This window comes from Epinephelus lanceolatus, chromosome 20, assembly GCF_041903045.1.
Source record: "Epinephelus lanceolatus isolate andai-2023 chromosome 20, ASM4190304v1, whole genome shotgun sequence".
NCBI lineage: Eukaryota > Metazoa > Chordata > Actinopteri > Perciformes > Serranidae > Epinephelus > Epinephelus lanceolatus.
In genome coordinates, this window is record NC_135753.1 from 4,361,683 (window position 1) to 4,387,985 (window position 26,303).

At 41.7% G+C, this 26,303-nt stretch overlaps 1 protein-coding gene and 1 pseudogene across 1 annotated transcript in view; one reads left to right on the forward strand and one right to left on the reverse strand.

Moving 5' to 3' along the window:
- The window catches only part of eci2 (enoyl-CoA delta isomerase 2), a 102,821-nt gene that overhangs the window by 32,001 nt on the left and 44,517 nt on the right, over positions 1 to 26,303 (reverse strand). The window contains exons 7-8 of the mRNA XM_033638973.2: positions 23,766 to 23,868; positions 15,298 to 15,418 (exon numbers count right to left, since the gene is read on the reverse strand). Of these exons, the coding sequence (XP_033494864.1) occupies positions 15,298 to 15,418; positions 23,766 to 23,868 (224 nt within the window). The remainder of the gene's footprint in view (positions 1 to 15,297; positions 15,419 to 23,765; positions 23,869 to 26,303) is intronic.
- LOC144458968 (E3 SUMO-protein ligase ZBED1-like) lies at positions 17,865 to 20,945 on the forward strand (annotated as a pseudogene).

Genomic DNA, 26,303 nt, shown 5'->3' on the forward strand with positions numbered 1-26,303 from the left:
CATCCCTAATTTACTCACATAGAAGTGACTGATTATTACATTGTATTATATTACATTATATAACAATATATTATTTTATTATATTTAATTTGACTTTATATTATTGTTGTTTTTGATATTATTATCACCGATATCATGATTATCATCATCGTTACAATGGGTATACATTCATTATGTTTACCCATTTCTTTCTTCTCTCAGTTTCAAGAGAACCCCCCCACCCCCCCCCCCCCCCCCCCCCACACACACACACACACACACACATATCCACCTGTTCATACTGCTTTGCTGTATACTTTACTTTTTAATTTATTTGAGGAATTTCAGCCAGGATTTAGAGTGCATCATAGCACTGAGACAGCACTAGTTAAAATTACAAATGACCTTCTGATTGCTTCAGACAAAGGACTCGTCTCTGTACTTGTTTTATTAGATCTTAGTGCGGCGTTTGACACAACTGACCATCAAAATCTGCTACAGAGACTGGAACACTTAATTGGCCAAAAACGTTCTGCACTAAGCTGCTTTAAATCTTATTTATCCGATCGTTTTCAGTTTGTTCATGTTCATGATGAATTGTCCTTACATACTAAAGTTCGTTTTGGAGTTCCGCAAGGTTCTGTGCTTGGACCAATCCTATTTACTCTATATATGCTTCCTTTAGGTAACATCATTAGAAATCACTCTGTAAATTTCCATTGTTATGCGGATGATACACAGTTGTATTTATCGATGAAGCCAGAAGAAAGTAATCAATTAACTAAACTTCATAACTGCCTTAAAGACATAAAAACCTGGATGAGCACCAATTTCCTTATGTTAAAGAAGCAACAGACAGCATTTTTGCCTATATATATCATTATGACAATAATATGGGTTGCACAGGGTAGTATACACAGTAAAATAGACTTTCAGCGTTTACATAGGTTACTTAATGGCTTTGCAATCTTTGCAATAAGTTTCTGCCACCGGGGACTAATTTTCGCAGAAAAAAAATGCTTTACGGCAGGAAATGGATCATGTATTGCCAAACTGGTCGGTCAGCCAATCAGGGACTGGACCTGGTCCTTATGAGGAACTAGCCGGGGCATGAGATAGTTGAGTCAGGAGATAAGTGAAAAACAGCCTCCCAAAAGAAAATGAGCTAATCTGTCTGAGGAGGCGAGGATGCACAAAAAGGAGAGTGATAAAAGAAGAGGAAAAACAAGAGTAAACCTCAGTCAGGCGTTCAAGAGATGGAGGGAGCTCCGTGACCAAAGAGGCTTCAAAACCGATGTCCAGCTAGCTTTCTTTCAAATGGATCAGTAAATAACACGGCTAAATGTTAGCTAGCCGAGAGAGGACTGTACTGTACTGGCTGCTAGTTCATTCCTAGCTGGCCAGCATGGCAAATCACTGCAACCAGGGGCTGGGTAGCGAGTGTTGGTTGGCTGACATCCTCGTTGCCATTCTATGGCAGCCCTCGGACAGTGATTTCCCCCAACCCCCCCCCGCCGCCACAGCTACTGGACACCCAACCTCTCCGACCGGGAGAAGTGGAGTAAAATCCTCTCCTCCGCTCCCGTTTGTCTGGTGAACGCCTCTCCTCTGTCAATACACTCTGCCAGCAGTTTAATAATACTGATGCCAGTTGTAACATTTAAATATTTTAGTAGTAAGCCATGTTCTAAGCGGGATAATGTATAGTGAGCCGGTGACTGTTGAAAAATAACTCGGGGTTCCATTCACCTGTCGGGAGTTATTTTTCAACAGTCACCGGCTCACTATACATTATCCCTTACATGTCTACTGTTGTTTGTACTGATACTGTGCATATTGGTATAATTTACTGTGAGTTGTTTGTACTGGTACTGTGCATTCTGGTATAATTATTTGCATTACTATTTGTTTTTTTCTTCAGATAAATATGATAATTGTTGCTTGGTCTCTTTACTCATTTATTTAGTATAGTGTCCACACACCTTCTCATTCTACATATACATAGAGGTATACTGGTGGCTTTACAGCCTACATTTTATTGATTATCTCTGATCCCCATGGTCAATTTGGTCTTCGCGACAGTGCGAGCAAGAATCCTGATGCTACAGAGAAATTAAACATTTTGGTGACGTATTGCGGTAAGCGAGTTGTGTCATTTCCGGTGTTTCTGTGACAGCGTCTCTGTACTGCTCTGGTGAATTCTGCTAGCCTGCTTTCTCACCTCAGTTGCTTTAACGCTGCTTTAACGTCTACTTCAAGTCTTAACCCACACTGGTTCTGTTTAAGCACTTATAGCTCTCCTTCTTTCTAATTGCTAATCTCTTAGCTGTTGTTTGCACGCTCTTAGCCTTGTTAGCTACTTTAGCTTAGCCATGGCTTCTCCTTCTCCTGCTCTTTCTTGCCCGATGTGCCAAATGTTCAGTTATGCCTCTGCCTCCTTTAGCGACAGTGGTAATTGTAATAAGTGTAGCTTATTTGCTGCGTTGGAGGCGAGGCTTAGTGAATTAGAAGCACGGCTCCGCACCATGGAAAACCATTCAGTAGCTGCGGTAGTTAGCCAGCCCCCTGTAGCCGGTGCGGAGCCACATAGCATAGCCTTAGCCTCTGCTAACTGTCCTCCGGCAACTCCCGTGCAGCCGGGAGGCTGGGTAACTGTTCGTGAGAGGCGCAGCTCCAAGCCGAAGCCCACGGCTCACCACCAGCCTGTTCACGTTTCCAACCGCTTTTCCCCACTCAGCGACACACCCGCTGAGGATAAAACTCTGGTTATTGGCAACTCTATTCTGAGAAACGTGAAGTTAGCAACACCAGCGGCCATAGTCAAATGTATCCCTGGGGCCAGAGCGGGCGACATTGAGTCAAATTTAAAACTGCTGGCTAAAGCTAAACGTAGATTCAGTAAGATTGTTATTCACGTCGGCGGCAATGACACCCGGTTACGCCAATCGGAGGTCACTAAAATTAATATTGCCTCGGTGTGTGAATATGCAAAAACGATGTTGGACTCCGTAGTTTTCTCTGGACCCCTCCCAAATCTGACCAGTGATGACATGTTTAGCCGCATGTCATCATTTAACCGCTGGCTGTCCAGGTGGTGTCCAGCAAACGATGTGGGTTTTGTTAATAATTGGCAAACTTTCTGGGGAAAACCTGGTCTTATTAGGAGAGACGGCATTCACCCCACTTTGGATGGAGCTGCTCTCATTTCTAGGAACCTGGCAAATTTTATTAGTAATTTAAATCCCTGACAACCCAGAGTTGAGACCAGGACAGAGAGTTGCAGTCCTAAACGCCTCTCTGAGCTTCTAGTTCAGTTACCCAGCCATAGTTTTCATAGTTTTATACAAACGGTGTCTGTCCCCCGACCACCTAAATTATTTAAATCTAAAATTAAACAAAGAGGAGTTGTGCATAACAACCTCATAAAAATTAAAACCTCTTCTGTGACAGAAAGACAAAACAGGAGAATTAAATGCGGACTGTTAAATATCAGGTCTCTATCGTCTAAAGCAGTGTTAGTAAACGAATTAATATCAGATAATCATATTGATTTACTCAGTCTCACTGAAACCTGGCTGTGTCAAGATGAATATGTTAGTCTAAATGAGTCCACTCCTCCCAGTCATAATAATACCCACGTTCCTCGAGGCAGCGGCCGGGGAGGGGGAGTTGCAGCCATTTTTAACTCTAGTCTGTTAATCAGCCCTAAACCTAAACTAGATTATAATTCATTTGAAAGCCTTGTTCTTAGTCTTTTACATCCGACCTGGAAAACCTCGCAGCCACTTTTATTTGTTATAGTGTACCGTGCTCCTGGCCCGTATTCTGAATTTGTATCTGAATTCTCAGAGTTTTTATCCAGTTTAGTTCTTAAATCAGATAAAGTTATTATTGTAGGCGATTTTAACATTCATGTCGACGTTGATAATGACTCCCTGGCTACCGCGTTTATCTCATTAATAGACTCCATTGGCTTCAGTCAGGGTGTACATGAACCCACTCACTGTTTTAACCATACCCTCGATCTAGTTCTGACGTATGGAATTGAAATTGATAACCTAAAAGTCTTTCCACAGAATCCCTTGCTATCAGATCATTATCTGATTACTTTTGATTTCTTTTTACTCGATTACACGCCACTCAGCAACAGTTACTATACTAGATGTTTATCAGATAGTGCTGTCGCAAAATTTAAGGAAAAGATTACTTCGTCGTTAAATTCAATACCAATACCTTCAGTAACAGAGGTTTCCCGTGCCGACTTTAACCTCTCCCAAATTGATCATTTTGTTGATAGCGCCGTAGGCTCGCTGCGAACAACGCTCGACTCTGTAGCTCCTCTTAAAAAGAAGTTAACAAAGCAAAGAAAGTTTGCTCCTTGGTATAACTCTCAAACCCGTAGGTTAAAACAAATATCGCGAAAATTTGAAAGGAATTGGCGATTAACCAAACTGGAAGAATCTCGTTTAATCTGGACAGACAGTCTCAAAACTTTTAAGAGGGGCCTCCGCAATGCCAGAGCAAACTATTACTCAGCATTAATAGAAGAAAACAAGAACAACCCCAGGTTTCTTTTCAGCACTGTAGCCAGGCTGACTGAGAGTCAAACCTCTATTGAGCCTTGTATTCCTTTAGCCCTTAGCAGTAATGATTTTATGAGCTTTTTTAATGACAAAATTCTAACTATTAGAGGCAAAATTCATGACCTCCTGCCCTCAGATGGTAGGCCTACCTATCTAACCTCAAACACAGCTGTAGAATCTAATATATATTTAGATTGCTTCTCCCCAATTTCTCTTCAAGAATTGACCGCAGTGATTTCTTCATCTAAATCATCAACGTGTCTCTTAGACCCCATCCCAACTAGGCTACTTAAGGAGGTCTTTCCTTTAGTTAACACTCATATATTAGATATGATCAATATATCCCTATTAACAGGCTATGTACCGCAGTCTTTTAAGGTAGCTGTAATTAAACCTCTCCTAAAAAAGCCCACCCTGGATCCAGAGGTGTTAGCCAACTATAGACCAATATCTAATCTTCCCTTTATGTCAAAGATCCTTGAGAAAGTAGTCGCAGACCAGCTGTGTGATTTTCTCCAGGATAATAATTTATTTGAGGAATTTCAGTCAGGATTTAGAGTGCATCATAGCACTGAGACAGCTCTAGTTAAAATTACAAATGACCTTCTGATTGCTTCAGACAAAGGACTCGTCTCTGTTCTTGTTTTATTAGATCTTAGTGCGGCGTTTGACACAATTGACCATCAAATTCTACTGCAGAGACTGGATCACTTAATTGGCCTAAAAGGTTCAGCACTAAGCTGGTTTAAATCTTATTTATCTGATCGTTTTCAATTTGTTGACGTTCGTAATGAATCATCCTTACGTACCAAAGTTTGTTTTGGAGTTCCGCAAGGTTCTGTGCTCGGACCAATCCTATTTACTCTATATATGCTTCCTTTAGGTAACATCATTAGAAATCACTCTATAAATTTCCATTGTTATGCGGATGATACACAGTTGTATTTATCGATGAAGCCAGAAGAAAGTAATCAATTAACTAAACTCCATAACTGCCTTAAAGACATAAAAAATTGGATGAGCACCAATTTCCTGATGTTAAATTCAGACAAAACTGAAGTTATTGTTCTTGGCCCCAAACAACTCAGAGACTCTTTATCTGATGACATAGTTTCTCTAGATGGCATTGCTCTGGCCTCTAGCACTACCGTAAGAAACCTCGGAGTAATATTTGATCAAGATTTGTCTTTTAATTCTCATTTAAAACAAACCTCACTGACTGCATTTTTTCATCTGCATAATATTGCGAAAATTAGGCCTATCCTGACCCAAAAAGATGCAGAAAAATTGGTCCACGCTTTTGTTACCTCTAGGCTGGATTATTGTAACACCCTATTACCAGGTAGCTCTAGTAAGTCTTTATAAACTCTCCAGCTAATTCAGAATGCAGCGGCACGTGTACTGACAGGAGCTAAGAAGCAAGATCATATTTCTCCTGTTTTAGCTTCTCTGCACTGGCTCCCTGTAAAATCCAGAGTTGAATTTAAAATCCTACTGTTAACTTATAAAGCTCTAAATGGTCTGTAAACTCTCCAAAAGTAGATCAGGAGCCAGAGCCTTCAGCTATCAGGCTCCTTTCCTGTGGAATCATCTTCCTGTTGCGGTCAGGGAGGCAGACACCGTCTCCACATTTAAGACTAGACTTAAGACTTTCCTCTTTGATAAAGCTTATAGTTAGGGCTGGTTCAGGCTTACCTTGTACCAGCCCCTAGTTAGGCTGACTTAGGCCTGGTCTGCCGGGGGACCTCATATAATACACCAGGCACCTTCTCTCCTTTTCTCTCTCTTTCATGTCCTGTGACGTGTGTGGTTGTGCTGCTGCCGTGGTCCTGCCAGATGCCTCCTGCTGCTGCTGTTATCATTAGTCATACTTCTACTGTTATTATACAGATATTATTATTGTCACATATGTATACTATCAGACATTTATATATACTTTCAACATATTGTTCCACAATAACCAGAATTATAATTATAATATTATTATATCACTACTTTCATTAATGTTGTTGTAGGCTACTGTCATTACCATCTGTCCTACATCTCTCTCTCTCTGTCTCTCTGTCTCATTGTGTCATACGGATTACTGTTAATGTATTATGTTAATCTGTTCTGTACGACATCTATTGCACGTCTGTCCGTCCTGGAAGAGGGATCCCTCCTCAGTTGCTCTTCCTGAGGTTTCTACCATTTTTTTCCCCCGTTAAAGGGTTTTTTGGGGGGAGTTTTTCCTTATCCGCTGCGAGGGTCCTAAGGACAGAGGGATGTCGTATGCTGTAAAGCCCTGTGAGGCAAATTGTGATTTGTGATATTGGGCTTTATAAATAAAATTGATTGATTGATTGACTTGTTTTTGCCTGTACACCCAACAGTTTCAGCCTGTGCTCTACTCCTTCTTTGTTTAATATTGTTTTATTTTGTTCTGATGTACTTTGTTGGTCTTTATTTTTTATTGTATGTCTCTTTCTTACTTTATGTAATGTTTTTCTTATCTGTATATGTCTCTACACCTGTTTCACTTACTCTGTTATCACTGCATTACAAAATAAAGATTAAATAAAATTAAAAAAAGATATTAGAGAGTGAATGATCATATTACATGGAGCAAAAAGGCCTTTGAAGCAGTTTTCTGAAATGTGTTTTTCATGTGCAAGAAGGTTGTATTAAAGTCTGTTTAATAAAAAAAAAAATTTAATGACATGAACAATGAAGAAGAAATACTTAAGATCCAAGTAGGGTAAAGCTGCAGTACCGGAGGCTGCAGTTTAAGGACCACAGTTTCAGGACTGCAGTTTTAGGACCCTTCAATTTTCGTCACAGCGCCACCCACGGTTAGAAGGACCAGAGAGGATGAGATGACAAAAAGTGAGTATCTACGGTTAGAAGGAGTAACATTAGAGAGGACAAGACGACAAAAAGTGAGTACAGTTTTAATTGTTTAAGGTTAAAAGTTGGCTACTTTGTCTTTAAATGAATCTGCGAGTTACTATGGGCTGGCTTCATTATGCATTAATCGATAAGTTTTACCCTTCGTAAAGCCCGCTGAGTATGACACTTTTATGATAGTTTGCTGCAACGGCGTTAGCTTGTTAGCATGCTGGCTTACACGGATGCTATAACATTACATGACAACGTGTGTTTTTGAAAAAAAAAAAAAAAAAAAAATCCTATATCCTAGTGGGTCTATTCTGTTACTTAGAGAACATCACAAGTTGGTTTAATTATATAGGTTTTTGCAGACACATTTTATTAACTCCATACTGACAGTGTTTTACCAGGGTATACTTTGATTGAGGACATTTTCACAATACTGTAGTGCCCCTCGGTACATAAGCTACTACAATCTGCTGGTTTGTGAAATAGATGTAAAGGGTTGATTTTGGATTTGACTATCTATGTTATCTCTTTTTTTGGATGCTTATTTCAATACAAAGCGGGTGATAACTGCCAGATATTAAAAGATGCAGCACATGCTGCAACAAATTTCATTGTCCGTTCTGCAGCTGTGGGTTTATCAACCCACAAAGCAAAGTACAGGCTCATCTGGATAGCCACTTCACTCATGCAGTTGTCCATGAAGGTAAGATTTGGAAACGTCTCTCAGAAAATGCTAATAAAGTTACCATGTGTCTGTCTATGCATTAATACCAGATATGCACAATATTGACATTTTCCTAACAGATCAGGTGGTCTTGAAGGCTGTCTCTGTTGACAGTGTTTAGGAATGTCAGTTGTGCACATATAACTTGTACCTTATACAGTCTATGCTTTCCACATGTAATAAATTTATTTCAATGTTGTTATTAAGACATGGCCAGAGATTTGCTTTCTGGAGTAATGAGGCCAGAAGCTTGCTCCAGGGAACTCTTCAGCCAAGTGTACAGAGTGCCAAAACGGATAGCCCCAACTGAAGATGTTCCCGCTCACATGCAGACAGTCAGTGACCGTACCCAAAATGAAAAAAGACTTGTAGACCTCATCATACAGTCAGAGAGCAGTGCAGCATTTGGTGGTACTTTGACAACTATTACATTTTACATACTAAATAAGTGAATTGATTCACCCTCTGTCATTGTTAGGATATTATACATAACATAATAATTTCTGTCCGTTGGTTTATTTACAGGATGTGCTTAATGGAAAGCTATCTAAGTGGTTTCCTCAGAAACCCTCATACAAGGTGCCTGTGTACCTCGACAGTGAAGAGCAGCAGGACACCCTGTTTGCCTGTCTTAAGGGCATGTTGGAGAAAACACCAACAACACATCGGTAAAGATGAAGTAGACTTCATATGTGGTGTTCTTTTTCCTGAAGTAAGCATGACTGTGTAATGCATTTATGTGTGGTTATTGATTTTCAAAGCTTCCCCTCTCACTCTCATTTATATATATATATATATATATATATATATATATATATATATACATATACATATGTATATATATATATATATATATATATATATATATATATATATATACATATACATATGTATATATATATATATATATATATATATATATATATATATATATATATATATATATATACATATGTATATATATATATATACATACATATACATATATATATATACATATGTATATATATATATATATATATATATATACAGTACAGGCCAAAAGTTTGGACACACCTTCTCATTCAATGTGTTTTCTTTATTTTCATGACTATTTACATTGTAGATTCTCACTGAAGGCATCAAAACTATGAATGAACACGTGGAGTTATGTACTTAACAAAAAAAGGTGAAATAACTGAAAACATGTTTTATATTCTAGTTTCTTCAAAATAGCCACCCTTTGCTCTGATTACTGCTTTGCACACTCTTGGCATTCTCTCCATGAGCTTCAAGAGGTAGTCACCTGAAATGGTTTCCACTTCACAGGTGTGCCTTATCAGGGTTAATTAGTGGAATTTCTTGCTTTATCAGTGGGGTTGGGACCATCAGTTGTGTTGTGCAGAAGTCAGGTTAATACACAGCCGACAGCCCTATTGGACAACTGTTAAAATTCATATTATGGCAAGGACCAATCAGCTAACTAAAGAAAAACGAGTGGCCATCATTACTTTAAGAAATGAAGGTCAGTCAGTCCGGAAAATTGCAAAAACTTTAAATGTGTCCCCAAGTGGAGTCGCAAAAACCATCAAGCGCTACAACGAAACTGGCACACATCAGGACCGACCCAGGAAAGGAAGACCAAGAGTCACCTCTGCTTCTGAGGATAAGTTCATCCAAGTCACCAGCCTCAGAAATCGCAAGCTAACAGCAGCTCAGATCATAGACCAGATGAATGCCACACAGAGTTCTAGCAGCAGACCCATCTCTAGAACAACTGTTAAGAGGAGACTGTGCGAATCAGGCCTTCATGGTCAAATAGCTGCTAGGAAACCACTGCTAAGGAGAGGCAACAAGCAGAAGAGATTTGTTTGGGCCAAGAAACACAAGGAATGGACATTAGACCAGTGGAAATCTGTGCTTTGGTCTGATGAGTCCAAATTTGAAATCTTTGGTTCCAACCGCTGTGTCTTTGTGAGACGCAGAAAAGGTGAACGGATGGATTCCACATGCCTGGTTCCCACTGTGAAGCATGGAGGAGGAGGCGTGATGGTGTGGGAGTGTTTTGCTGGTGACACTGTTGGGGATTTATTCAAAATTGAAGGCACACTGAACCAGCATGGCTACCACAGCATCCTGCAGCGACATGCCATCCCATCCGGTTTGCGTTTAGTTGGACGATCATTTATTTTTCAACAGGACAATGACCCCAAACACACCTCCAGGCTGTGTAAGGGCTATTTGACCAAGAAGGAGAGTGATGGAGTGCTGCGGCAGATGACCTGGCCTCCACAGTCACCGGACCTGAACCCAATCCAGATGGTTTGGGGTGAGCTGGACCGCAGAGTGAAGGCAAAGGGGCCAACAAGTGCTAAACACCTCTGGGAACTCCTTCAAGACTGTTGGAAAACCATTTCAGGTGACTACTTCTTGAAGCTCATCGAGAGAATGCCAAGAGTGTGCAAAGCAGTAATCAGAGCAAAGGGTGGCTATTTTGAAGAAACTAGAATATAAAACATGTTTTCAGTTATTTCACCTTTTTTTGTTAAGTACATAACTCCACATGTGTTCATTCATAGTTTTGATGCCTTCAGTGAGAATCTACAATGTAAATAGTCATGAAAATAAAGAAAACGCATTGAATGAGAAGGTGTGTCCAAACTTTTGGCCTGTACTGTATATATATACATATGTATGTATGTATGTATGTATGTGTGTATATATATATATATATATATATATATATATATATATACACACATACAGACATGTACCTACATATATATTTCCCACAGTAATAAGGAAAAAAACAACACATATTGGCCATTTTTACACTTTATTCACTTGACACTGTCAGGGACCTCAGTAGCGTGTGGAAGAGCCATACGCAGCCACAACAGCTCCTCATGCTGGTCACATTTTGCTGTGGGATAGCATCTCATTCCTCAACCAGGAGTTGTTGAAAGTCAACCAGCGTGGTTGTGTTGGTCACTCTAGCACGTACAGCATGCCCAAGCTGATCCCACAAGTGTTCAATTGGGTTGAGGTTTGGGCTCCAATCAGGTGCCATACACCTGTGACTGACACACACCTAGCAGCACTTGAAGCTCAGAACAAGAGTGAATACCAACAGGAGAATGTTGCAGGGGATTTTGGCATATTGTTTTGGGGCGTTACCCACGTTTAGCTGTGTTGCTCATACCACTAATGCATGATCCTTACAAGTTGTACCTCGTTGTAAAGGTGACTAATCAGGCTTTCCAACAATATAAAATACAACACCGATTGGTATAATTAAAGGGGAGAAATAATTGACTGAAATAACGTTTCCAAACCTTTTTTGAGGCAAGGTATATGCAGGAATCCTGAGGTTAATTTCAATACCTTTTTAAGACTTTTTTAAGACCTTCCCGAAAAACCTTAAGACCTCCTCGCCACTTCAAGCTGTCTTTAGCAGCAACGCATCTATAACTTACTAAACAGTTGTAGTTTGCAATTAAATCTATGGAGCACAAACACAACAGAACTCAGATAAGATGAGAAGGAATAAAGCTTGAAAGAATAAATTAAACCAAAGGCAGGTTTATTAAAATACACCTTAGGTCATAACAAGTAACACAGCTCTACAGCTCAACATCAGCTATTCAAGGCCAATTTGCTGAAAACAACAATAATTGAAATTACAATATTACACCAATATCAAAACTCAGGACATGTGCCTCAGTTCGTGTGTTTTGCCTTCCATCAACTTGCATTTCCCCATTTTTATTGTCTTTTGCGCCTCTGTTTGGCGCCTGGACATGCGCCGTTGCGTGATGTCGCACAGGTACACGCACAGTCCCAAGTGGCAGTCCGAGTGTGCCTACCTACACATCGTTGTTTGTAATAGTTGCGAGGAGGAAAATAAATCATACATTCATGGATACTTTTTGTCAAAGCTTGAATGCCAAGAAAATTTAATACTTAATAAAATCGCGATTAAGACTTTTTAAGGGCCTTAATTTCCCGACATTTGATTTATCAACTTTTAATACTTTTAAAGAACCTGTGGACACCCTGTGAGGAGTTAAGTATAATGTGTGTGTGTGTGTGTATATATTCTGGCGGTAGGCACTCATATATGGACTGACTGAGCTAAAGGGGCTGTCCTCACAGGAGGTTGAGCAGGAATATCTCTCTGGTCCAGTTTATGATCAAAGGTAAGGGTGGATAATTATATTTTCAAATGCAATTTGAAGTAAAATATCAACTTGGCAATAACTGTGTTCTCTGTTACCAGTTTAGTGAAGTGGAAGACTTCATACAGAAGCTTGCAAAGAGAAGGAAGATCGAGGAATGGAATTTCCATTAAAAATGGGAAGAAAAAAAACTTGTCTCTCTGACTATTTATTTCTTATTGATTGTTTTTTGTACAGTTTTATATATTCATACATGTTCAGTTTAAAATGTTTAATCTGTCCCCACAGCAATCCTTGTGTTTTATGTTTTTGTAATCTTTAATATCTGGTGAGGAGTCAGTCAACTCAGCTTTATTTATCAATCATACAATAACAGAGGTCTGTTAATCTTTTAGGGCACTTTTGATGGAGATCTGAATTGTACATGCAATTGTTATTATTTCTGGGTGTACTTAATTATTATTATACCATTATACTAAATTATAAACAGTGTTGGGCAAGTTACTAGTTAAGAGTAATTAAATTACTTTTTACTCCTTTAAAAAGTAATCACAGTTCTGATCAGTTTACTTTATTTCACAAGTAATCACATTACTAGTTACTACATTCCCTCAAAAAATAAATAATAATAAACAACACAGAACAAACTCTAGCAGGACAGCGGAGAGTCCCGACACTGAGTAACCCAGGATGCGTGTTTAAGTGTGGGTGAGAGGAGCAGAAAGGACCGCTGGGGTCAGGTGGGGCGGGCCAACACTGCCTTACTGGCAATGGTAATGAACCTGGGCTTGAAACTATAATCTAATTACTATTACTAATTAATGTCTCCTATTTTTGATAATCAAATCACAGTAATGCGTCACTACTCAACACTGATTGTAACTATTTAATAAAAAAGTAGTATTTGGGTACAGCAAAAAATAAAAATAAACAGTGAGTGAGTTTTTAATAAAAAAATCAGGTAATCGCAGCCTCCGCTCGGTAAATTAAATGGTCCTAAAACTACGGTCCTGAAACTGCAGCCTCCATTATTGCAGCCTCTGTTCGGTAGGTGGCGCTGTGACGAAAACTGAAGGGTCGTAAAACTGTGGTCCTGAAACTGCAGCCTCCAGTACTGCAGCTTTCCATTATTGTAAGATCCTGGATCATATCCACATCAGCATTCAAAAGCCCCTTTTACACACTGCCTCTTCAAGGCAGAATTATCACACCAGTCTTTAGAAAAGGTAAAATCAGAGAATGCGAGGACAGAGTCATCTCGCCTTGTAGGTGGCAGCGCAGGTAGTAACAGCGCCAAAACAACATCTGTGTAAACGGGACAGCTGACACCACAGGATCATAGGCGGCATGCATGCGATGCTCTGATGATGTGTTAAGCATGTGACCCACGGCAGGAGATTCAAAAAGTAGCTAATCGCAGTTAGCAGCTAACTCAAAGAGGAACAGCAGCTGTAAATGTCAACATATAGTGAAAACAATGACATCCTGGAGCTCCTTACCCTCTGAGCAGAGAACGAGATCAGCCGCCATATAACAGGGACGGTAAATGATTGTTATTGACATGTTATTTCATTGTTATTGTTTATAAAGTGCTGCTAATGCACAAGTTGTATGTCACACTAGTGGCCTTCACTGTTGTGTTACATGTCTCACCCATCACTTCTGTTTTGTCTCCCCAGCTCCTCCAATCCACATGTCAAAGTATCCTTAAGGCCCTGTCACACCACGCCGACAGTTGGCCGTTGGTCAAAGTCGGGCCGTCGGTGAGCATCTGTCGCCCTAGTTTTCGTCGGCGGCTTTTCAGCCAACTGAGCATGTTGAATCGGTGGCAGAACTTGTCGGTGAGAGAGATCACTCTGATTGGTTATTCAGTATTTATTTCCTCGCCCCTTTAGCGAGTGAACCTGCCTGTAGTGAACCCGGGGCTAACCGGTGCTTCCTCCTCAGGCTCCATTTCACTCAGCTGCCCGACAGACCCGCTGCTTTTTTCCACTTTAACCTGAATAACAAACCGGGGCCAGCTGTGAGGCTAGCAGAACGTTAGCCGCAGCATGACCGGAGGGAAGCACAGCCAATTAGCCTCTGCTAGCTTCCCAGCTAGCCCCGGCTCTCTGTTTGGATCCAACCGAAGCACCAAGCCCCGGTTTGTTATTCAGGTTAAAGTGGGAAGAAGCAGTGGGTTTGTCAGGCAGCTGAGTGAAGTGGAGCCTGTGGAGGAAACACCGGGACCGTCTGGATGTGATAGTCCGTGGAGGTGCTGCGGTGCTCGGCTGCACAGATAGGAAGCCCCTCGGCTGAAAGGATGTACCACTCTCTCACTCCGCTACTTTGTTTATCTCATGCATTCCTCGGACTTCCGGTTTCCCTTTTAGCGTTATTTCCTCTCACGCAGGCGCAGAACATACGTGCTACTTGGCCGTCAGATGTAGTTTTTGTAGTGTGTTCAAATGCAACTGACACAGGGCGACGTGAGGTGACGTAGACGACGCAACAGTTGGCTTTTGTCGCTGCTAGATCTTTGATGTGAGTTTGGTGTGTCAGCACCTTTAGGCAAGATACTGAACCCAGATTGTTCCTGATGGTTGAGCCAACAGTGTGTGAATGGTTAACTGTGTAGCAGGTGGCACCTTGTATTCTAGCCACTGCCACCAGTGAATAAATGTGTGTGTGAATGGGTGAATGTGGCATGTATTGCTTAAGTGCTTTGAGCAGTGTCATTAACAAGAAGATGATGCTCAAATGTAAATTAAAACAATGTTACCATCTTTTAACTTCTATCCTGACTCCTTGTCATCATCTAACCTGCAGAGATATCAGATAAAACTGTGTGTACACTGATCTGAAATCAGTGTGAGGATGTGAGGAGTTTACATTCTTCCTTTAGAAATACCACATCTACTGGTCTGCATCTGGCCTCAGCTGTTAGTGTGTGCTTGTGTGTGTGTGTGTGTGTGTGTGTGTGTGTGTGTGTGTGTACCCTCTCTGTGGCGTAGACCAGGTCAAAGAGTCCCATCACTGTGACTGAGATTCCTACCGCCGGTCCATTCACAACAGCAACAAGCGGCTTTGGAAAGTCAATGTACGCCTTCACATACTTCCTGTAGAGAAACACCGCAGAAGAAAAGTCTGACCCAAATTGCACTGAAATATTAATGTCCTAAAGTGAGATACTACAGGTTTTTCATGGCATTAGTTCGTTAGGGATGTTGTGATGTTGCGATCGCCTTGTGTGACTCTCTCTCTCTCTCTCTCTCTCACTCTCTCTCTCTCCACAACCCCTTACACACTGTTCAAGGCAGGAATATCACGCTGTTACTTTGCCTTGCCATTGTGCATAAACTCACAGGATTGACAGAATCACAGGATTGCAGATTGCGAGGACAGAGTTGTCCTGCCTTTGAATCTGCAGTGGAGGTAGTTACAGGACTGATGACATGTTTAGCCGCATGTCATCACTTAATCGCTGGCTGTCCAGGTGGTGTCCAGCAAACGATGTGGGTTTCATTAACGATTGGCAAACTTTCTGGGGAAAACCTAGTCTTATTAGGAGAGACGGCATTCATCCCACTTTGGATGGAGCTGCTCTCATATCTAGAAATCTGGCAAAGTTTATTAGTAATCCAAAACCCTGTCAACCCAGAGCTGAGATCAGGACTCAGAGTCGCAGTCCTATACGCTTCTCTGAGCTTCTAGTGCAGCTACCCACCTATAGTTCTATACAAACGGTGTCTGTCCCCCGACCACCTAAATTATCTTTATCTAAAATTAAACAAAGAGGAGTTGTGCATAACAACCTCATAAAAATTAAAACCTCTTCTGTGACAGAAAGACAAAACAGGAGAATTAAATGCGGACTGTTAAATATCAGGTCTCTTTCATCTAAAGCAGTGTTAGTAAACGAATTAATTTCAGTAAATCATATTGATTTACTTAGCCTCACTGAAACCTGGCTGTGTCAAGATGAATATGTCAGTCTAAATGAATCCCCTCCTCCCAGTAGGGTTGGGCGGTATGACGGTATAATACCGTGTGACGGTATAAAGTGTCTACCGGTAGAGATTTTGCAATACCGTTTATACCGGAGAAAGTGCAGATGTCTGCGGCATCTCTCTGAGTCACTGTAGTTACACCGCCTCGACACACGGGGAGCCAGCACTGCAACAGACTGCTTGCCGTGGTTGCATGTGCACGACGAAGAAGAAACATCTTTACTGGAGTGATGGCGGAGGCGGAGAGTAAAGGGAGTCACGAGGAAACGGAGGCAGCCCGGCCCCCGCAACATGATGAGGAGGAGGAGGAACTCGTTCCGAAAAAGGGTGCTACGTCTGTTGTGTGGAACTTTTTCGGATTTAGAAAATCCGACAAAGAACAAAAGGCGATACTCTGCAAAGAGTGTCGCATGACTGTTGCTGCTGGAGGTGGAAACACCAGTAACCTCTTCCACCACTTAAAGATAAAACACGCTAAGCAATATTATGAAAGCCAAAAGATGCGTGGCGCGCCCGCTGCATCAAAAACAAAAGTTGCAGCAGCTCCTCTCGTCCAAAAGAGCTTGGCAGAGTCTTTGGCCAAAGGCACAGCGTATGACAAAAAATCACGTCGATGGAGGGAGATAACGGAGGCCATCACGATGCACATATGCAAAGACATGGTCCCGATTTATACCGTTGAAAAGCCGGGGTTCGGAGAATTACTCACCACCCTCGACCCGAGGTATGTAATGCCCAGCCGCAAGCACTTTACAGAGGTGGAGTTGCCACGAGTAGCAAAATTGAAAAGGAGCTTCAAAGTGTTCTTTATTTTGCTACAACAACAGACATGTGGTCGAGCCGCACCACACAGCCTTACATGAGCCTAACGACCCATTTTATTAAAGACTGGGAACTGAAGAGTAGGTGTCTTCAGACCTCTTACTTCCCGGAGGATCACACAGGGGAAATGATAGCCCAAAACCTAAGGGAGGCACTGGAGTCGTGGGGATTACCGGAGGCCCATCAAGTCTGCGTAACCACAGATAATGCCACCAACAACGTCAAAGCACTCCAGCTGAATGACTGGACAAGGCTACAGTGTTTTGGACACCGTCTTCATTTGGCCATCGGTGAGTATGCATGTAAATTAGGCCTATCCTGACCCGAAAAGATGCAGAAAAATTGGTCCACGCTTTTGTTACCTCAAGGCTGGATTACTGTAACTCTCTATTATCAGGTAGCTCTAGTAAGTCCTTAAAAACTCTCCAGCTAATTCAGAATGCAGCAGCTCGTGTACTAACAGGAACTAAGAAACGAGATCATATTTCTCCTGTTTTAGCTTCTCTGCACTGGCTCCCTGTAAAATCCAGAATTGAATTTAAAATCCTACTGTTAACTTATAAAGCTCTAAATGGTCAAGCTCCGTCATATCTTAGAGAGCTCATAGTGCCATATTATCCCACCAGAACACTGCGCTCTGAGAACGCAGGGTTACTCGTGGTCCCTAAAGTCTCCAAAAGCAGATCAGGAGCCAGAGCCTTCAGCTATCAGGCTCCTCTCCTGTGGAATCATCTTCCTGTTACGGTCCGGGAGGCAGACACCGTCTCCACATTTAAGACTAGACTTAAGACTTTCCTCTTTGATAAAGCTTATAGTTAGGGCTGGCTCAGGCTTGCCCTGTACCAGCCCCTAGTTAGGCTGACTTAGGCCTAGTCTGCCGGAGGACCCCCTATAATACACCGGGCTCCCTCTCTCTCCCTCTCTCTCTCTCTCTCTCTCTCTCTCTCTCTCTCTCTCTCTCTCTCATCCTATTACTGCATCTTGCTAACTCGGCCATTCTGGATGTCACTAACTCGGCTTCTTCTCCGGAGCCTTTGTGCTCCACTGTCTCTCAGATTAACTCATACCGCAGCGGTGCCTGGACAGTGTGACGTGTGTGGTTGTGCTGCTGCCGTGGTCCTGCCAGATGCCTCCTGCTGCTGCTGCCATCATTAGTCATTAGTCATACTTCTACTGTTATTATACACATATGACTATTGTCACACAAGTATACTGTCAGATATTAATACATACTTTCAACATATTGTACCACAGTAGCCAGAACTATAACTATAATATTATTACTTTCATTAATGTTGTTGTAAGCTACCTGCATCTCTCTCTCTCTCTCTCTCTCTCTCTCTCTCTCTCTGTCTCATTGTGTCATATGGATTACTGTTAATTTATTATGCTGATCTGTTCTGTACGACATCTATTGCACGTCTGTCCGTCCTGGAAGAGGGATCCCTCCTCAGTTGCTCTTCCTGAGGTTTCTACCGTTTTTTTTCCCCGTTAAAGGGTTTTTTTTTGGGGAGTTTTTCCTTATCCGCTGTGAGGGTCTTAAGGACAGAGGGATGTCGTATGCTGTAAAGCCCTGTGAGGCAAATTGTGATTTGTGATATTGGGCTTTATAAATAAAATTGAAAATTGAATTGAATGTAAACGTATTGAGTGACTGGTAATCGTGTGGGATTTTCATTAAATATTATTCAATGACAAATACCTCTCTGCTTGTTGTTTTACCCCAACTAGTTGTATACCTTGGCATTTACAATAATTGGTCTTCAGGGGTCAGTATTATTAAGCCATGTTATGTAACCTGGACTTCTTTGTTGAACAGTTGTATAGCTGTTTGAAAGATTTCACATTTTTGTAATTAAGAAATAAAAATAAACACCTTTTCAGAAAGACAGTTTGTTAAAATTAAGTGACACCTAAGCTTCAAAAATAAAGTTATCCTCAGTCAAAAATTTACATAATAGTTATGATTATTAATTATAATATATACATAATTGCAAATGCAAAATGGTAATACTTGTCGCTTGTCCTTAAGTGTAGTAACTGTCAGCATCTGTCAACAATTTACATTTCTCCTCTGTGTTTATTGTAAACAGAAAGAAGTGTGAAAGAGCCACAAGTGGAACGTGCCATTGGGGTATGCAAAAAAGTTGTGAGTGCCTTCTGCAATTCCTGGAAAAGGAAGCGTGAGCTGGCCACTGCTCAGGCAGAGCTGGGCTTGCCTGCTCACCAGCTCATAACAGAGAGCCCAACAAGATGGGGCTCTCGACAACAAATGATTGAAAGGATCCTAGAGCAGGAGAAAGCTCTGACACAAGTCCTTCGAGCTGACAGGAAGACCAGGCATTTGGTTCTGACATGGCAGGACATTGATGTACTGGGATCTGTTAGCAAAGCGTTGAGCCCTCTCGTTGCGTTCACAGATGCCTTGACCGGCAAGCAGTATGTGAGTGTCTCATATTTAAAACCTGTGCTCCATCTTTTCAGTGAGCAAGTTCTTAAACCACAGGATGATGACGTCGATCTCACCAAGAAAATCAAAGCAAGCATTCTGGAGTACCTGGATGAAAAATATGCTGACCCATCCACCCAGGATCTGCTTGATATGGCTTCCCTTCTCAACCCTTGCTTCAAAATCACCTACATAAAGCCAGAGAAGGTGGACTACATAAAGACCAAAGCTGCTGCAGAGATAGAGAGCCTTGTGTCTGAACAGGAAAAGTCTGCAGGGGGAGACTCCATACCACCACCTGAAGCTGCCAGAGGTGCCAGAGACTCCTGCTAAGAAGAAGAGGAGTTTGGGCAGCTTCTTCAAGATTGCATCACGCCAAGACCAAACTGTCCCTCAGTCACACAGACAGTCCATTGAACTGGAGCTTAACAGGTACCTTCAAACAGTGGAGGCTGATGGGGAGACCAACCCCCTAGAGTGGTGGAGGCAGCATGAGGCCAATTTTCCACAAGTGGCAAGCCTGGCAAAGAAATACTTGTGCATTCAAGCCACAAGTGCCCCATCAGAGCGTGCTTTTAGCACAAGTGGTAACATTATCACTTGCCGCAGATCAGCACTGAAACTAGAGAAAGTTGATCAGCTGGTGTTTCTTGCGCACAATCTGTAATTGCTGGATATACGCAATTACCAGACATTTGCACACTAGTGACAGTGTCCTTCAGAACATTTAGGAAATGCTGTGATTTTATATTGCACTAACTGTTGTTATGCACCTGTTACCTTGTGTAAAAAATACTTTTTCTCATTTCTTATTTTTATTTCTTATTAAGCTGGAGCTCTGTGTTTACATTTGCACGCACACTATAGCTTAAGTTAAAGCTGGAGTTCAGTGTTTACCAGACATTTGCACATTCTTTGTGGTTTATTATTTATTATATTATTATATTTTCTTTAAAATAATGTTATGCTGCAGCTGCTGTGAGTTCATATTGCACAAATTGAAGCGAGGCTTAGTTTAAAAACTCAGGGTTTTTTTTTTCTTTTCATATACTGAGATGCACATTTGTGTGATGCTGTGCGTGATTTCTTTTTTTAAATATACTGCACTGCACTGGCATTTTTCCTGTTTTTCCAAGTTCAAAAATAAAAGAGGAAAATTATCAAATGCGACAGTATGGTTATTTTAAGCCATTAATTGAATTTACAGGGAAAAAACCATACCGCGATAAATACCGTTACCGTGATATGAAATTACTCATACCGTGATATAAGATTTTGCTCATACCGCCCAACCCTACCTCCCAGTCATAACACCCACATTCCTCGAGGCAGCGACCGAGGAGGGGGAGTTGCAGCCATTTTTAACTCTAGTCTGTTAATCAGCCCTAAACCTAAACTAGATTATAATTCATTTGAAAGCCTCATTCTTAGTCTTTTACATCCGACCTGGAAAACCTCGCAGCCACTTTTATTTGTTATAGTGTACCGTGCTCCTGGCCCATATTCTGAATTTGTATCTGAATTCTCAGAGTTTTTATCCAGTTTAGTTCTTAAATCAGATAAAGTTATTATTGTAGGCGATTTTAACATTCATGTCGATGTTGATATTGACTCCCTGGCTACCGCGTTTATCTCATTATTAGACACCATTGGCTTCAGTCAGGGTGTACATGAACCCACTCACTCTTTTAACCATACCCTCGATCTAGTTCTGACATATGGAATTGAAACTGATAACCTAACAGTCTTTCCACAGAATCCCTCACTATCGGATCATTATTTGATTACTTTTGATTTCTTTTTACTCAATTACACGCCACTCAGCAACAGTTACTATTCTAGATGTTTATCAGATACTGCTGTCACAAAATTTAAGGAAATGATTCCTCCGTTGTTAAATTTAATACCATGTCCTTCAGTAACAGAGGTTTCCCGCACCGACTTTAACCTCTCCCGAATTGATCGCTGTTTTTTTCCCCGTTAAAGGTTTTTTTTGGGGGAGTTTTTCCTTATCCTTTGCGAGGGTCCTAAGGACAGAGGGATGTCGTATGCTGTAAAGCCCTGTGAGGCAAATTGCAATTTGTGATATTGGGCTTTATAAACAAAATTGATTGATTGCATTGATTGACTGAGTCGGTGCTTGTGCAAAAGGGACGGCTGGTGGGACAGGTCCATAGACCTAGACTGTGTCCCTGTGTGGGACTGTGTCTCACACAAGTGTGATGTTTTGATGACGTGTTATATGTGTGACCCACTGTGGTAGTTGTAGTAAGCAGCTAGCTCAAAGAAGAACAGCAGCCAAAAATGTCCAAAAATAGTGAAAAGAAAGAGGTCCAGGAGCTCCTCACCCTCCAAGCAGAGTATGAGATATAGACATATAATAGAGATGGTAAATGATTGTTATTGACATGTTAGGTCATTGTTTTTGTTTATAAAGCACTGTAGATGCATATGTTTTATGTCACACTGGAGGCCAACGCTGTTTGGTTACATGTGACACCTGTAATGCCTCTTTTGGTTCTGGGATGCTAGCATGCTGTCTATAATCACACACTGCAGCAACAAATGCAAAGTTAGTGTAAAGAAGGGACTTAGCGGCTCTATAGCACCATCTATGTGTAAAATGGCTTTTGTTGATCATAAGACTACTGCTGCAGGAGTGTGAGCACAGCAACTGGAGCACCCGCAGTGACAGGGCTAACTCTTAGCATCATACAGCTAAATTTTCCCGACTTTTATTAATGGGCTTTATGACAGAGTCCAGCCGTTTTGGTGTTGGTTTGAAATAGCTGGGACTGTATAATAGCTCAGTGTCTGATGTTAGCCACTGCTGCTGTTTTAGCTCATTATTGCTCTAATTGGCAGAGAAACCAGGGGCCAGTTGCATCAACTGGTCTTTACTAAGCCTGGTCGTAACTCCTAAGACGGTCTTTGTTAAGACCAGTCTTAAAGAGTGGACTTACGCCGGTTGCACCAACAGGGCTTACGGCTGGTCTTAGCTACGCTGGTTTTAGCTGTGTGCGTCCATGTGAATGCCCCCGGAATGCCCCTTGCAGCCTGCCTAGAGGAGCGCGGTGACGTTAAATGACGCGCCGCTGAATCACCCCGTGTGCTTGACAGATGACAATTGACAGTTGACAGCCCCTCTCATCTGTGTTGACAGTTTATTTACAGTTTAAGATTTGAAGAAAACATTAAGGATCAACGAAAAACTTTACCGACACTGAAATTAGAAAATTAATCAAGCTGTACAGCCAGCAGAGAGACGTATCACAATTAAGAAAAAACAGTTGGTATGGGCAGAGATAACGGGGCACATCAATACGTGTTCAGACTCTGGCTGCCTTCATACAGAGGCTGACATGAGGAAGAAGTGGAAAGATCTTCTCAACAAGGCAAAAAATACATCTCCTCCAAAAAAAAAATCATCCAACTGGCGGGGGTCCTCTCTGAAAACCTCAATTTATAGTGACATCATTGTTGACGTATTTGGGGAGGATTCCCCTGCCTGGTGGGAAGGCCAGTGGTAGTGCTGTGTTGCAGCCCAACACAAACTGTAAATCCAGTGACAGCTCTTCAGTAAGTTCAAACTGATCTCTCCGACTGAAGTGAAACCTCTCAATCAGCTCCTCGTCATTATATAGGCTATGTCCAATTGCTTCTGTCCCTAATTACCCTCTCCCGTCTAAATGCCCGCTCGTATACAGACGGTGGATGAGACGTGCCATAACCAAGTTGCGCTCTCTGCGCTCTAGAGCGCATGAGAGCAGCTTGATAATGACCTTACGCCTGCTCTTGACTAGGTGTAAGATTTACGCCCGGTCTTAGTGAGAAGAAGGCTTATGCCCTGTTGGTGCAACCGGCGTAACTATAAGGTCGGACTTAGAACGGCAAGTTACGACCGACTTAGATTAAGACCAGGCTTAAGACCAGTTGGTGCAACCGGGCCCTGGAGGAGAATGACTCCTCCAGCGCTGTGTTAGACAGCAGCAACAGCTGATCGTGGCCTATCATGGAGTGATGCCTGCAAGCTAGTTGAGGCAGACAACTCGAGCTGCACTGATTCATACACACGTCATAACTCACTCCCCATATGTAATCTATAAAACAAGATTAATATGCTGGTGAGCTCTCTCTCATTATCAGAAGGTCAGCTGATCAAGCAATGAACGAATCAGTGATCACCTGAGCAGCTCTCCACCCTGTTTGGCCATCGCCTCCACCCCGCCCGCTGGGATGTTGGTGAAGTTGGACAGGTCGTTCCCACTGCAGTAGAAATCCCCAGTTCCTGCAGAGAAGAGTGAAATATTCCTTTAATGTAATCCTGAACGTCACCATTCCATTTGTGGTGTTTTATTTTTAGTGGTACAAACTACGTTGTGCCTGAGAAACAGTGATGCATACTACCGCATTACTGGGGCTTTCACAGTAGATTTGCCCTGGTTCTACAAAACCGCCCATATGTACATGTCCATTTGTGTGATTACCATCAGTAAGTTTAAGCGCTATCAGGATCATTGACAGCTCTTTAACCTGAAACCACTTGCAGTGTGCATGTTGATTCTAATAGCACACAACCAAGGACATGCAGGTCAAATCATAGAGACTTTATTCTAAAGGAATGGAATAATTTGTTTTCATTTATTTTTTAACTGTAGCCAGTGGCTTTTACACTGCATTAGGGGCTGTGTCCACCAAAGTGTTTTTTTTTCTGAGGCCTGCATATTTTCTTTTTAAGCTTCGCAATAAGAGCGCCACATGAATTCTGTGCTGAGCTCTGCCGGTTGGGCTATTTTTTAATTCAGAACTTGAGTTGAAAAATGTTCAACTTTGGATAAAAACAGTGCACTCATCACTGTCACTTCAGCGGTTCAGTGGAGGAGGGACAAATATCGTGAAGATAAACCATCACAACTTACATGTACTGTACTTACATGAGTGCTGAACAACAACAGAGGATATATATATATATATATATATATATATATATATATATATATATATACAGTACAGGCCAAAAGTTTGGACACACCTTCTCATTCAATGCATTTTCTTTATTTTCATGACTATTTACATTGTAGATTCTCACTGAAGGCATCAAAACTATGAATGAACACGTGGAGTTATGTACTTAACAAAAAAAGGTGAAATAACTGAAAACATGTTTTATATTCTAGTTTCTTCAAAATAGCCACCCTTTGCTCTGATTACTGCTTTGCACACTCTTGGCATTCTCTGAATGAGCTTCAAGAGGTAGTCACCTGAAATGGTTTTCCAACAGTCTTGAAGGAGTTCCCAGAGGTGTTTAGCACTTGTTGGCCCCTTTGCCTTCACTCTGCGGTCCAGCTCACCCCAAACCATCTGGATTGGGTTCAGGTCCGGTGACTGTGGAGGCCAGGTCATCTGCCGCAGCACTCCATCACTCTCCTTCTTGGTCAAATAGCCCTTACACAGCCTGGAGGTGTGTTTGGGGTCATTGTCCTGTTGAAAAATAAATGATCGTCCAACTAAACGCAAACCGGATGGGATGGCATGTCGCTGCAGGATGCTGTGGTAGCCATGCTGGTTCAGTGTGCCTTCAATTTTGAATAAATCCCCAACAGTGTCACCAGCAAAACACCCCCACACCATCACACCTCCTCCTCCATGCTTCACAGTGGGAACCAGGCATGTGGAATCCATCCGTTCACCTTTTCTGCGTCTCACAAAGACACGGCGGTTGGAACCAAAGATCTCAAATTTGGACTCATCAGACCAAAGCACAGATTTCCACTGGTCTAATGTCCATTCCTTGTGTTTCTTGGCCCAAACAAATCTCTTCTGCTTGTTGCCTCTCCTTAGCAGTGGTTTCCTAGCAGCTATTTGACCATGAAGGCCTGATTGGCGCAGTCTCCTCTTAACAGTTGTTCTAGAGATGGGTCTGCTGCTAGAACTCTGTGTGGCATTCATCTGGTCTCTGATCTGAGCTGCTGTTAACTTGCGATTTCTGAGGCTGGTGATTCGGATGAACTTATCCTCAGAAGCAGAGGTGACTCTTGGTCTTCCTTTCCTGGGTCGGTCCTGATGTGTGCCAGTTTCGTTGTAGCGCTTGATGGTTTTTGCGACTCCACTTGGGGACACATTTAAAGTTTTTGCAATTTTCCGGACTGACTGACCTTCATTTCTTAAAGTAATGATGGCCACTCGTTTTTCTTAAGTTAGCTGATTGGTTCTTGCCATAATATGAATTTTAACAGTTGTCCAATAGGGCTGTCGGCTGTGTATTAACCTGACTTCTGCACAACACAACTGATGGTCCCAACCCCATTAATAAAGCAAGAAAGTCCACTAATTAACCCTGATAAGGCACACCTGTGAAGTGGAAACCATTTCAGGTGACTACCTCTTGAAGCTCATCGAGAGAATGCCAGGAGTGTGCAAAGCAGTAATCAGAGCAAAGGGTGGCTATTTTGAAGAAACTAGAATATAAAACATGTTTTCAGTTATTTCACCTTTTTTTGTTAAGTACATAACTCCACATGTGTTCATTCATAGTTTTGATGCCTTCAGTGAGAATCTACAATGTAAATAGTCATGAAAATAAAGAAAACGCATTGAATGAAAAGGTGTGTCCAAACTTTTGGCCTGTACTGTATATATATATATATATACGTGTATGTGTGTGTGTGTGTGTGTGTATATTTAAGCAATATCACACGAGAGGGAGTGATGTATATCGTCACG